This window comes from Pteropus vampyrus, unplaced genomic scaffold (genome assembly GCF_000151845.1).
Source record: "Pteropus vampyrus isolate Shadow unplaced genomic scaffold, Pvam_2.0 Scaffold54, whole genome shotgun sequence".
NCBI lineage: Eukaryota > Metazoa > Chordata > Mammalia > Chiroptera > Pteropodidae > Pteropus > Pteropus vampyrus.
The window spans coordinates 7,953,766-7,969,350 of NW_011888835.1; the positions used below are offsets into that span (position 1 = coordinate 7,953,766).

General features: G+C 36.6%; 1 protein-coding gene across 1 annotated transcript in view; it reads right to left on the reverse strand.

Moving 5' to 3' along the window:
* ENPP2 (ectonucleotide pyrophosphatase/phosphodiesterase 2) overlaps positions 1–15,585 on the reverse strand; it is a 73,208-nt gene that overhangs the window by 53,762 nt on the left and 3,861 nt on the right. The window contains 6 exon segments of the mRNA XM_023530777.1: positions 201–320; positions 1,108–1,187; positions 1,406–1,503; positions 3,319–3,379; positions 5,499–5,624; positions 9,243–9,398. Of these exon segments, the coding sequence (XP_023386545.1) occupies positions 201–320; positions 1,108–1,187; positions 1,406–1,503; positions 3,319–3,379; positions 5,499–5,624; positions 9,243–9,398 (641 nt within the window).

Genomic DNA, 15,585 nt, shown 5'->3' on the forward strand with positions numbered 1-15,585 from the left:
TACAAATGTTATATACACATACATACATATTATATGCACACATATGTTATGTACACACACATATACATATACAACATAGAAAGACAGAAATATTGCCAAGTCTGAGAAAATTATATGCACCTTTTTCACAGGTAATAAGTGGGAGATGAAATGTTTCAATGCACAGACACACACATGCAAAAAAAAATTGCAAGACTTACCGGTTGACCTCCCCACCACCTGTGATTAAATTTCTCTCGCCCTCGGAGATGAAAAGTGGCATCAAATACAGGATCATACATCGAATTGCCAACAATTCCATGTGATTCTGGATATAGCCCCTTTGAACAAAAGGAAATTTATTGTTAAAATAACAATATAATAATCCACACATATTAGTTCTATTATAAATGTTCTTACCATAGAAGGTTTTATAGCAATATTTAGCTTTCGAATTTACGTAAGTTATATATAACCTTTATATGTGTCTATCTGAGCAAACAAGAATATTATCTGTGGACTAATTATAAGTCATTTGAGTAACTTGACATGATGATAAGAAATTTAGTATTTGGACTTTTTTAACTATGGCAAAATAATAAGATAACAATTTTTATTAACATAAATTAACCTTTAGGTTGAAATTTACTTATTTGTATGCCTCCAAAGAAGCTTCTATTTCTGAGTACACTTTTCCTTTTTCCCAAGTTCCATTTCTACCCTAAACCAAATAAAAATTAATAACAAAATAAATGAATTATGTTTTTAAAGAAGAAAGCAAGGTAGAATGGAAAGTACCTGAAAATTAAAGCATAGCAGCCCTGAATTCAACGTTTTTATTTGAAAATTCAGAAAATACACAATAGATCCCACGGTACTTAAGAGAGATTTAATGTTTTTGTTCAGACAGAACTGTACTTGAAAAAAGTTTTCAGTTTTAAAGTTGCAGTCAAGTTCGGTCACCCAGAAAGTTGTAAAGGGCATTTACTGTGAACAACCAAGGCAGATGAGATGAGAAACAGAAAGATTTTCTGTGTGCACTAAGGAACATGTTGCAACAACCTCCCTTGAAGTCATTTCAGAATGAAATCAGACATTCGAATCTACATCGTTTGAAAAAATACTTACGGTGGCCAAAGTGTATAAGTTGGGGAACGTTTTTGTGGGGTACACAGGCCTCATGTAGGGAGAGTGTGTGCCACAAGACCCTGGAACAGAGTTCAGGTATTAGAACACGAGAACCAATGGAAATCACTCCAGGTATGGAAATCCATTTTATAAACTACCAAATGCATGTATGACCTTCACTTTTGTATTTCAAATAAGAAAATACACGTATGTGTCTGTAGATCTCAAAGTCCATCACTCAGCCATTCCTGTGCAGATCATGGGTTACAGGTGAGAACACAGTATGAAAATGACTTACTTAGTTTCTCAATGTTCGGCATGACCTTACTGCCCTTCTTCACGTACGATGCCCGGAAACCATCCACAGAGAAGATGATTAACGGAGGGCGAACGAACCTGAAATAGAAACACATGAAGCTTTAGAAAAATTACTGCCACACAGTTTCCATCATCTGAGTCATTCTCAATAATGGGGACCAATGATTTCCAAGACGAAACCAAGTGAGGACATGTGTCCAAGCCTGGGCCTCCAGCCGCGGAACATTTGTGGCAACTGAAGTCTAAGAGGTAAATGACCAAAGTCATCAAATGGCCAGGGAGGGGACTGGACTCCAGATCTCTTCTAATGAGCTTCCCCACTGCTGCCTCTCACAAGGCAAACGAGGTTTTCCCAATGTAAAAAGCTGTAGCATTTGCCTGGAATAGGTGTTCTCCTACTTGCTACCTGGAAAACGCCTATTTTATTCTTTAAAACCCAGCTCCAGTTTTCCTCTTCTGTAATGTTAGTTGTTCATACTTCTGAGTTTCTTTAAGATATTGATTCATACCTCTTTTATCATTTTTATATATATTATATTATGGTATAATGACCTGTTAACATGTTTATCTTCACTAGTTCCAAAGCACAGTTTGTATGTTATTCATCTTTCTATTTTGTGGACCATTAATAAGGCTTCAATAAATATTTATCACATACATGAATGAATGAATGAATGAATGAATATCAAATGAATGGTACTGTTACTATAACTAAGCACTAATAAAAAAATCCTTTTAGGTTTAATTATAAAGTCGTTTCAAAAATAATTGAAATTATTGAAGATCTCTAAAAAGCTAATAAAGGACTAGACTACCCATATAACTAGGGCAGGATCTGATGAAATAGGCCCTTTGTTATATTCTAAATATACAGTTGTATAATCAGACTTGAGAATACTAAACTATGTACAAGACTATTTCTAATAGTTTGATGATAATTCAGCAAGTATAGGCTTGAGTTTATTTGAAGTTACATAATAAATAAGGCATATTTTAAATGAATCACATGTTAAACTCTTAGAATAATACCATATAAGAGTTCATTATTATCACTACTAGTATCATTTAAAAGGGCTTACACCACTTAGACTGTTTTTTTCCTCAAAAATAACTGAACACTTTTAAAGTCAGGAACTATTGCCATCCCATTCTAAAAGACCAAGGAAGGTCAAGTGGCCCATTAAAGTTAAAAAGGAGACAAAAATCAAGACAATATCTAAATATTTGGATTTTTGTGTCCCAGGCTATACCGTCTAAAACAAATTACACTGAAACAAATACATTAATAAAAACGCATTCGTTGAAAATTTATTTGCTGCCAGGCATTTTAAGGGTCCATGAATTTTCAACAGTTTCCTGGAAGGCGTAATAAATGCCTTATGCTGGTCACACTTGAGCTGTGGGGTGTCACTCAAGTTTGGCTGTACCCCAGCAAAGCAGTGCTTCAGTGGTTTGTCAAGTTTCTGCAGCATCTGGTCGGAGTTACCATCTTGGATGATATTTTTGAGACGTTCTATAATCCTCCCCACCCCCTAAAAAAGCAAAAAGCAGCACTTCAGGAAAAAGCTCTGAGGAAGCGAATCACTGCCGGGAATGTGTTTTCCCCTCTCCAGTGATATTGTGACCCACTTTGTAAAATCTTCAGCTAAGGTGGAATATAGGGGATATTCAGTCTCTGATGTGTGCACAGGTGACAGGAGGAAAAAAAATTTTTAATTACACTACTTCAAGATGTCTATTCTAGCTTTTACTGGTAAATTACTTATAACTTCTCATTAGTTTACCCGAATAAGAGGATTTCAGTTTTACATTTTAACCACTTACTCCTCCATATCCTGTAATATTTTATCAACTAATACATGAACATTCATACTATCCATAAAATACACTTACCCTGCAGGGCATTCTGGTGTCTTTATTTCCTCACAGTCATCATCTACCCAGTGCGACTCTCCTATAAGGAAAATGGGTAGATTTATTGGTGAATCTTATTTAGAATGCTATCCAGAGCTTTGAAGAGTACAGTTCCAGGATCCGTGTCCTGGTTGATATTGTTGTTTATGGGACACCATCTAGAAAGAAATTCTGAAATAAAATCTAGTGTCTGGTTTGGCTTCCTAAAGTATACCCATACATGATGCAAAAGCTAAGATTTAATAACCGCAAGTGGTGTTTATGTGAACCTTCTGAGTCTAGATGGTTTCTAGATAAAAACGCCAGTGGTGTCAGTGAACAGATTTTCATGTTTGTTTCACTCCAGAAATAAACCGTTTGGTCATTAGATGGAATATTCTTTTCTCCACCACTGAACATCTCACAGCCATAAAAAGCACGGCGCCACTTTCCCGTAGCTGTGAGGAAGGGCTCAGAATGCTCAGGGGTGACAGATGGAATATTGCAATAGATTATTTGCCAGTGGATCTGTGTACAGCCCTTGAGTTTAGGAATAAAAACTAATGCTATCTTTCACTTTTATCTTCCACCAAGATCTGGGGACATAAACTGGCATCTTTCCTGAATACCTATCAAGAATAGAGAACAGAAAAGAAGTCAGATTAAAAAAAAATGAGGCTTCCTTTAAAGAAAATAAAAATTATCAAAAAGCATTTGCCTTCAATTGTTCTAAAACAAACAATAATCATGAGTCTTTAACATAAGTAAAATTTATGACCAAGACTTTAGAGCTATTGCTCCCACGTAAAGAGCATTGGAAATCTCCTTGATTCACAAGACTCTAACTATTGACAACCAGGTAAGTAAGTCCATGTTCCTTACAGTGGGGACGCTTTACCCCACATGTAATAACCCAGGACACACACATGGGCCTCACAAAAGTACTGAAAACTAGAATTATAAACCAGCAAAAGCCAATGTTTAATGATTCAATGACACGCAGGACTTTTTCTTTATTTTTCTTCTAATAGTCTTTGTGCTCATTGGCACATTTGCTACAAGAGAACTAAAAGGGAAAAGGAAACAAATTCTCAGTCAAATTTATGCTTTGCATAGGGGAAATTTTCCGAACTCAGGATTAATGTAATACACTCTTGCCACAACTGAACACTATATATGTTTCCAAATTGATTTGCTTTTTCCTCAATATCTTTTTTTAACTTTTTTTCAATTACAGTTGACAAATAATATTATATTAGTTTCAGGTGTACAACATAGTGATTAGACATTTATATACTTTATGAATAAGTTTAGTACTCATCTGACACTGTACATATTTAATACAATATTACTGCCCATATTCCTCATGGTTAACAGAAATGCTTCTTAAATGCTCCATGTTACAGCTAGGAAGAAGGACTTAATTTAAACATTAACAAGTGACTTGAAAACTTTACATAAAGATTCTTAGACCTTTCCATTAACTTCTCTAAGTGGGTGCCAAGGCAACTTAAATTCCTTAAAGCCAAAAACTGCATCTTTTATATTTCTGGTAGTCCATTTACCATCATATTCTACAATCAACCATACAAAGTCAGCAGCATCTGTGTGTGGCTGGCTCCCTGACCCTCTTTATCAGATGGTACCCCCTCCTCGGGCTGCTGCTAGTGCCTCGCTTACAGCTGACATCCGGCAGGTACAAAAGCCAGGTCCCCTGGCCTCGAGGGTAAGAACTCTGGGATTTTCTTTCTAGAGCCTGCAGTGGAGCAGGCCAAGGTGAGACTTCCCCCAGTCCCTGTCCTTGCTTGCCTCCCTCACCCCGACTTCTTTTGCTCCCTGATACGACTTTCCTGCAGGGCATTCCCTCAACAAATTCCTCGTATAGAATTCCTGTCTCAGGCTCCGCTTCTAGGAAACCAGACCTAAAACCAAGATGGGAGCTTTACAAATCTCTTCATTACTGAGGTTTCATGTAAGTATGGGATTTGGAGTTGTTGCAGATCATTGAAATGCAGGGAAGCAAAAGTAAGAAAGAAGTATGAGAAATGAAAAAGCACAGCCCTTTCCCTCCTCCCTAGCCCCTATCCAAGGTGTCATATCGCCAACGTCCAGGGTCTCTTGGAGCAGCATCTCCAGGTTTTCTTCTTTTAAAGCTCGAGCCAATCCAAGGAAACACATACCTTTGCAAACCACTTGGTAATTAGTACAGCAGTCTCCCCTGGCCAAGCAGTCCTCTGAGCAGTGACAAGCATTGTCTTCATTTCTTACTTCTCCGCATCTGTCCTTAGTACACTCCCAGCCGCCAGCTGAAATCGGCACAAGAAAACACTTTCGCTGCTTCACGCAAACCAGATGAAAGAGGCCACAATTGCTTGCAAGGCTTGCCAACAAAAAGAGCTAAAATCCCACATCATTTAATCTGCTTGTGAAATTAGAGTTGGCCTGAGGCCCAGATGATATTTGGAGGACTTACAAATAAAATGAATGCTTAATTTTTCAAATCAGAGTACAAAGCCAAACGCAATCGGGCTCCTTTGGAAAAAAATGGAACTCTTACTGTTTGTGAAATGTTCTAAAAGACCCCAAAATATAAGGTATCTGAGGTTTGTAATGCGGATATAGGCCATCATAGGCATAGCCTCTATAGCTCAGCTCTTTTCTGAAGTAGCTTTATTTAACTTTACCTGGCTTGATTTAAATACAAATGATAGTGCAACTAAATGGCCCTCAGCTGAGATAAGATGCACCTGGAAGTAAAGTCCTAAAAAGATATAAAGGGTATAGAAGGATATTAAAAACAGTCACAGTTCCAATCTTTGACCAAAATGGGGCCATACCTACAATGAGAAGTCAGAGTCGACGGGTTACAGATTTCTGTCTGAGCATACTTGATTGAGAGCTTATGGCTCAACTCTACCATGAGGTTATATTCAGAAAAGTAATATTTTTATTTTAAAGAGAGTGCCATATTTTTGGTTTGACTTTTTCATCCACTAGACTGTAAGCTCCAAGCAGGTAGACCAGTAAACAAGAGAACTTCAGCTTGCGCTAAGTGCCATGAAGAAAATAACAGGGCGGCGTTGATAGAGAGTAAAACGGTGGAATGGGGGCGGGAGCTGCTGCTGGAGGCGGAATGATCTAGAAAGCTGGCTTCTCTGAGCTAAAGGACACTGCAAGCCTTCATCTCTGAAAAGATGTTATACGTGGAGATAACAGTTTTAGAAAGCAGTCTTGCTCCATAGTAATAGTCTGCTAAGTGAGACTATTGTTGAGTGTCTGAACAGATAAAGTGTAATAGTTGCCATGCTAGAAAACCACGCAACTACTGTTCAATTTCCATTCTCTTAGAATTACCTTTGCATCCTGATTCCATTCTGTTTTTTGGATCTCCCCTGTTTCCACTGCCTTCTCTTCCCAAGCAGATTAAATGCTTGGAATTCCTTTACCCAGGACCTGCTCTTCCCAATGGGAAGCAATTTTCCAAGGTTACTTTAACTAATGCAGATCATGAGTTTTTTCCTCCGCAATTCAAAGATAATTCTACCTACCAACTTACTCTCATTCCCCCTTAAGTCCATATGAAAATCCCGTTGCTTACAAAAGAGCATCACTATTAACTAGCTAGATTTATTTAGGAACTACTGACTTCATATAAGAATGAAATTTTAAAAATTAAGAGTTTGGTGTGAACTACAAGCAAGGTATAAGTCAGTCAGCTGTATAATTCTCAAAGCAAACATAGGAATAAACACAAAAAGTATTTAACCTTATTGATAATAAGAAAGTGACCTATCAGGTAAGAAAAAAAGACTTTAACATATGAGAACATCAACTTTAAAAATGAGAATTACTGAAAAGGAAGTGGTGAAAGTCTCTTGTGCCCTTTGAGAGAAATATAAACTTTGAGAAGTATAATTCTGTACTATATATTTACAATTTAAAAATGCATATATACTTTGATCCGAAAATTCGAGGAATTTGTCCTAAGGAAAATAGACAAAAATATGAATATGCATGAATAATGTTCATTGATACATTGTTAGTAATAGCAAAAATGAAAGAAAATATAAATGCTGATCACTTACTTAATGAAGTCGGTTGTGTCTGTTCAATGGACTACCATGTAGGCATTCAAAAGGATGACAAAGATATATATACATACAATATACCCTCAAGTGTATATATACATATACACATTTGTATAACTATACACACACATTCTAAACACACACATACACAGAGTAGTCAAAGTTTACACTGAAACACTGCTTATTGCTTGTGTCAGCATAGTAGGATCTCAAAGACTTTTGTTTTCTCCTTCACCGTTTTTATTATTTGATATTTGACTCTTCCACATTTGGCATATGTTATCTTTATACATAGGGAAATAAACGACTTTAAAAATGTTATTTATTAAACCTGGGAAGAAAGGCAAGAGCTGCATTTGGAGAGAGCTAAGCTAGAGTCAGGAGACGCATTAAACCTCACAAGGAGCTCTGAGATCAGGAGTCTAGAGGGCTGAGATGGCACGTCAGGGACAAGATACTCAAGGAAGAGACGGAACATAAAATGTTAGTCCCTCCGTGCCAAGCAAACACAGGCTGCTCGTTTGGAATAATGTTTTAGAGACGAAGGACTCTACTAGAACATCTGTTCCATCCACATAGGCAGTTTTCAAGGTTCTCAGCATTTAAGTTTGGAGACCTACAATTAAGAAAACTGAGAGAAGTTCCAAAGGAAAGTAACCTGTCCCCCCCCACCCCCCAAAAAAGGCCAAATGTTTGGGAAATGTATTATACAAAAACCAACCTAACAAAACTTCTCTTATTGGCGAGGGTGGGGAGGCTGGCACACAAACAAATCAGAACTAGTAAGAGATTTGATGTCAGTTTTCATAGAAACTAAGGGCTAGTTCTATAGTAAAGAAGAATAATATCTCTATTCTAATGATATCATTTGAAGGATCTGAGTAATATCCGTGATACTAGGAGTTAGATTTTTGAAAGAATCATCTAACCATAAAATTCCAAAACCAAGTAATAACTTGTCAAGGGAGCTGCGGAGTCTCTGGATCTAGTGGCCTGCAGCCCAGGTTGACTGCCATCTTTTTCAGAGTTTGCATGTCATGTCGCCCAGAGGCCTACTGGACAGCCAGCAAGTTGTCTCCACTGTCCCACCTAAAGTGCAGGGCTTCGAAACAGAGGAGGTAGAATGGCAAAAGTTTCCAAATGTGCTCCTTCTCGACTCATGTGCATTAACTCGGAAGCCTATACATTCTACTGATTGTTCCGGTATAAAAGAAAGGTAAAGGTAAAAGCAGAAAGCCTTTAGAGTTACCCTGAGCCTATGATCCCAAGTAGAATTCCATAACGATTTTCCACTTGCACGGAGAACGGGAAATAACGTCAGAGTAGACCAATAGTCACTATAGGATAAGATGAAATAAAACAAACGCTAGAAACTGTGCAGACAAGCACAGATAGTTTAGATAGACAGACAGACAGACAGACAGACAGGCAGGCAGGCAGGCAGATAGACAGATGGACAGATAGATACCAAAAAAAACCAAAAAACAAAAAACTCTAACACTTTAAGGATGAACAATTTCAGGCCATGTGCCCTAGCAGTGAATGTGGAATTGACAGCAAGACGCGGAAAAGATGAAAAAAAAAAAAAGTCTCACCACGAATACTTCCAAAACCACCAAATAATGACTGTAGCTGCAAAGAACCACCTTTGGGTGGGCCTTCTGTGGAAACAACAGTCACACTGGGTGTGCTTGTCATATAAGTGACAATTATTCAAGAAACAAAACTAAAACCCAAAGTTTGGTTTGGAAAGAGGCAGGGTGGCAGTGCCAGGGTGTATCACAGCAGGAGATTTTTAACATCTAATCGAAGCTGGAGGACCCAAAAGTTGCCTACCTGTCTTCAAACAGAGCTCATCAAAGTCATGACAGCAACTGCTGTAGCTCTTACACAGGTTGTCACACCGACAATCAGGGGGTCCGACCTCTTGAAGTTCAAAGCATCTGCCCTTACAAGATCCGGAGGTGTTTGTCCATGGAGAGTCTGATAACACTGCAAGATACAAGACACAAAGGCAATGGGTCTGGAGAGCGGGGTCATGTCACACTGGAGGGGTAGCTCTGGGAAGCAGTACAGTGTGGTGACACAGTCAGATTCTGGCCGTGTAGCCTGGCTCCATCAGCCACTAGCTATATGGTCCCCGGGCAGGTTGTTGAACTTCCTTGAACTTCATGTGTAAAGTTCAGGGATTAATAAAAGTAACTGGAGGGTATAATGAGAATTGAACATAACAATCCATGCAAGACACTTAGCAGGTGGTCAGACATATAAAAAGTGTAGCAAGTTTTGGCTAATGGTTTTTATTACTCTTTACAATTATTATGACTACAAATCTGTGAGGGTTAGTGTCTCTGTGGATGTTACTGATGCCAAGACAGAACAGAACTTCCATCTATACATTTAGTAACAACAGCTCATTTCCCTATTTTAAAAGCCATAGCTTTTTGTAAGGAAAATTGAGCCTAAATGTTCTAAGAACAGGCTGAACATATGGGATTGGAATAGAGACTTTTAAGATCTCTTTCAGCCATAAAATCTACACCTCTAACTAAAGTTACACAAACACAAACTGCACAATCTCAGCTTGTAAAAAGTAAATCCTCTTTCATTATTTTCATATGATATAATCGTATGTACAGAAATCTCAAGAATCAACAAAAATTTGAAAACAAAAGGAATTCAGTGAGATGATAATTCCACATATGACACACAGGCAATATCAATTTAAAAATTAAATGGAAGTTCCATTCATCATAGTAATAAAAGATAAAATATCTAGTTATAAATTTAATATGACAAGTGTAGAACCCACATGAAGAACACATTAAAACACTATACAAAGGTAAACTTTTAAAAGTTTAATTAAATGGAAAGACAAATCATCTTGGAGGTAAAAATATCAACACTATAAAACTATCAGTTCTTCCTAAATAAACCTAAATGCTCAACGTATTAGCAATAAAAATATGACCAGGATTTCTTGAAACTCGAGAGAATATTAAAAATTTATCAAAAAATAAATATATGAAAACAGAAAGATACTAAAAAGGAAGAATAATTTGAAGACTAGATAGTAAAATATATTTTGAAGTTAAGTAATTAAAACAGCGTGGTAATAGAAAATAAGGAGATCACTGTTGGGGCTGAGGATGAGAAATAGGGCCAGATATATGAGAACTTATTTATAATAAAAGTGAGATCTTAAATCGGAGGAAGAAGAAAATCTTAATCAATAAGTAGCGCTGGTCGACAAGACAAAAATGACCCTGGGTCCTTATCCTAGCTTTCCAAATAATTAATTTCTGATGAATGGAAAATATAAGCAGTGTTATCCCTGTTGCTAGAAATAAAAATATGTGTAAAATAGAACACAACTTGGAAATATCTATCGACTTTTAAAACGCATATGAATCTTTCACCCAGAAACTCTATCACTAGGAATTGATCTCTCATATATTTGCAAAAATTTTCCAAGATATATATACAAGAAATAATCATTATATCCACGACTGGAGTATTGCCCAGCCCTTAAAAAGGGCAAGCGGATCTGTGTGGGCTAATGTGGAAAGATCCACAAAATACATAAACAAGTGTTTTTTAAAGATCAAAGTACAGAACAGTGTTATAATATTAAAGTCTATATAACAGAGATTTTTTTTAAAAGAGCAATAAAGATAAAAATAAAAACAGAGCCAGAGCTGGAGATGAGAGAGAGAGGCTAGAGGGGAGGCATTGAGAAGAAGCGTAGGTGTGCACAAATTTTTAAAAGTGCAGGTGTGAGTTTTCTGTGAGACACTCTATGGGAATTACATGTGGGGAAAATGACCAAGAAAGAGAGAGGCAAAGAGACTTTTTACCTTTCTGTAGTTTGAGATTTCTAAGACATTTTACAAATGTCTTTTTATTTACCTACTTCTCTCTCACATGTACATGTACATATGCATGTGTATATATATGTATAAAATATGATGACATGTTTTATATATAATCTAAATATCATTTATGACATGCTATTTGTAATTTTATTTCCTTATTTACAGGTTTATGAATTTTTTACTCTTTTATAATTAGTATGCATTACTTTTAAAATCAAGAAAACATAGAAGCAGGGGAAAAGCAGATGCTAAATAACATTTCAAGGTTCACTGAACCCATTTATCTGAACATTCTGTTCATCCCTTACTCTTTAGTCCTCTTTGAACTCAGAATCACCTGATTTTAGCCTTTATGGCATCAGATCAGTTCAACTAAAGCAAACAGATTCACTAGACCATGAGATGTGAAACCCTTTTGCATGGTTGAATCTGGGATGCTGAAATACATACAAACCATACAAGTTCAGCATAGAAAGTGTCAGGTTTCCAAAGCAATGCCCTACCTCTGGTTCAAAAACCTCATTTTTCTATTGATTTCGGCCAACCCATCGACAGTACATGCTGGACCATAAGAAACTGTGGGGGGAGGAGGGATCGAAGAGTGAAAAAAAAAAAAAAAAGGAAAAATAAAGGAAGTCCTATAGTAAAAATTAAGATAAGGAAAACGCTTATAACTGAATTATTCCTTTTATAAGGGTACCGTTTAGACAGAATCATTCCAACAGCCATCTAATAAATTATCAGTAGCAATCATTCCCATAAGCTGTATACGTAAATATGCTTAGCTCTGCTTAGAGCTGAGATAATGAGATCTCAAGATATGTTGTTTATCGTTGTTTACTTGTCCTGTGTCCTCTTCTTTATGGCGTCCAGTAATGCATCTGAAATTTTCCTCCATTCACGTCCTTTGCTTTCCCCTCATCATAATCTCTTCTCTCTTTCTTTATCTTCAAAATATCTATGAATTTTTAGCCATTTTTGACCTCTCTTCATCTATTCTATCAACGTGATTCTTACTATTCTCTTAATCACTCTCTAAGTTTGTCCCACACTTTGTTTTGGAAAAACAAATCAATTACCACACTCTGTACCAATCCGTAAACTGAAGACAGCTTTGTTAAGAAAGAGTCGCCCTTACATTCATAATGCAAAGATGAATCTCATAAAAACTATTGTACTCAAGATTGAGTTGCCAGCAGTTGTCAAATAAGAATGAACTCCCGGGCCTGTGTGGGTTTAGGGGTACACGTACTAAAGTTCATTCTTGACTGACTTGCATTCAACTGACAATGGCAGGACGAGAAGTAAGAAGGTGAATCAAGCCATGTACCACTTCGGATCCAATAATCTCAAGAATTTGAACGGCGGCACCTTTTTAAATAAAGTGGTAGAGTAGAACAATGCTCACTTTGCCTTTCCAGGGCCCATTCCATCCCTGCTATGTTTTTGCATAACAAGCTCCAGCCCCTACTCTTTTTGTAGTTATGTAATTCATCTTCCATGTTCGGCTTTTTCATTCCATGCCCAGGTCTCATGTCCTTCTCCCCAGACCAGGCTAAGGGCAGATTTTAGGACTTCTTTTTTTATTGTATCTGATTATTGTGCTTATTATAAGTCTGAATTCTAAAATCTGTAAAGCTTTCCTGTCTCTGACCTAAATCAAGAGAATATTGATGTTAGCACTTTGGTTCTATAATTTATTGAAAGGTGCTTGAAAACTGAAAGATCAATGAACTTGTGGTATCCCATAATTTTCTGCTTAGATCATTACTGAAGGTTCCATAAAGCTCAGAACTAAGAAGGATATAAACACACACACACACACACACACAACAACAACAACAACAACAACACAAAACCATAAAAAAATAAAAAGCTTGAAAGGATCAAGTCATAAATGTGTGATAATTATGACGGAGGTTTGGAATTTTGTATGAGGCATTTGCCAATACTTTTATGAGATTCCAACAAAATTGCTGCCTTTTTCATTACATATTTAAATGACGTTATTTTACTTCAAACATACAAGTCAGTTTCAGAGCCTTGAAACGTAAAGATTATGGGTCTACACCGACACATTTTTTTCTAAAACAGGGACTTCGAATTTTAAAATCTGTATATGTACATATATGACATGCATGAAAACAATGCTATGTATTCCTTATTTTTTAAAGGAGCATAATTTCATGATTTAAAAAAACACCAATGTAAAACATGATTTATTTCCTTCAAATTCATAATGCTGATAGAAACAAGTAAAAAGTGAAATTATTTTTACTTAAGTAAGACCTTATTTCTAAAACATTCCAGCTCACCATACATATACAGATGCAGTGTTACAGAATTCTTGGTGGCATTTATATAGGGGGGGAAAAAAAACTATTGATAATCTAATTAGGCTATTGGAAGGAAATTAATTCATGACATGAGTTGTGACCTAAAAATTGCTTCATCCTGGTCTCCCAATCATATGTCCCTCCAAATCCCTCTGCAAAACAAAAATTTTCAGATCTGGATGATGGCCAATGAGGGAGGCAGTATTTAAGTTTTGAAAACAGTTAGCTCAGCCAAAAGCTGGAAGATTGTTTCTTCTAAGTTTTGTCCGGTCCTGATTCAGAGTTTGAGATACAGTGCCCTATCTGTTCCTCCCATTCTCTGTGCTTCTCAGCTGGAGTGTTTCTTGAAAGTGAGAGTAAAGCCTTGAAATGGGTTACAGACTGGTTATGCTGCCTCCTTTTCAAGAATATTGAAACAGAATTAATTCTCCTATCTGTCTACCCTGTCTGAAGTATCGGCTGCAGAGAAAGGAGGCAGACAATGTGGATGACACTCAAGATGCCACCCAACTCTAAAATTTAATACTGCCGTAAGCCTCTTCCGGATTATATGATTCATTCCTCCTGGTCATACTTTTTTGTATTGAAGGTGCAATTTTTTCTTGATACTTTTGACCTCATACCTTGGAAAGCGGCACTCATCTACAGGCCTGCGTGTCAGTATCTCTGTTTCCCAAATATATCATTTTCTATAAGTATCCGTTACTGCCAACATCACCGTTCTCTCCTCTTCACGGCTGCTGGGCAAGATTTCATAGATGATTTTTTAAATTAATAGGTCCACCTGGGAAGTTTTCAAACACCTGTACTTTCAACGTGTTTATAAATACGACATATTCATGTAGAAAGGCTTCAGAAACGAAAACAAAACCGATTTCTAAAACTTCGACTTTAAAAATTAAACACTTTAATTCAACTCCTAAACTACTCAAATAGCGCTAGGATGCTAATCAGCAGTGCAAGACCAAATGATTGGCAAATCTGCTGTGAAACAAAGAGACATCGTCATTTTAAATTGCAGGTATGGACAACTCCATAAGGTAAAAATTTAAACACTGGCTTTCGAACATAATTGAAGATAAACATGTCATCATATAGTTATCTCATATTCGCATTAGCATTAATTTGGCATTTCATTCATAAAAACCTTTTCAGATAGAGAGACAACATTATCTCCATTTTTCTGGTTGAAAAATCAGATTTCTAGGCCTAATTTGAGCTAGCAAAGGGCACACTAAAATTTTAGATCATCTGAATACAACTATAATACTATTTTTACTAACAAAGGATTTTTCAAATTTTGTACACAGGGTCTGAGTTATTTTAGATGTTCTTTTTAAGACATGATTTTGGAAGATTTCTTGATTTTTTTTGTTGTTGATTCAAGAATCTATATTGAACTGTCTTGAAGATTGAGATTTCTGTTTATGCAAACAAGATTCTGTATTGTTCTAAGATAAATGAAAAATCACTCCTCAGAGCTCTACTTCACAAAGAACTGAAAAATCCGTGCCCTCCTTAGATCTGAATTCAGATCATTTCAGTCTAATGACATTGAATTAACTCTTCCCTCACCCCTGCTGATTTCTACATTAAATTTAACATGAAGCCCCATAATGTGCTGTTCCTTTTGAGACAGCTGCCAGCTTTGCAGTTTCTTAAATGCTACTAGCCCATCCTTTAAATAGCTTCTCATTTTCATTGTAAAATGAGATTCCTAAAATTATCAAATGAATCTGAACCTCCTCGTTCCTATTGTTATTGTGTGGTTTCTCTATGATTCACAAAGAAAAGCTTTGCTCATAAAGTTGTGAGAGACACTCTTTGTTTCACATTTACTCATGAATTTCATTCATAATCACAGACTTTTAAACTTTCAAGCCACTAAAAATGATGATGAATCGAACTGAGCTTTCAAGTCTGTTAGTCAGATATTGGCAAGCTCATAAATTTCCCTTGGTCTTTGAA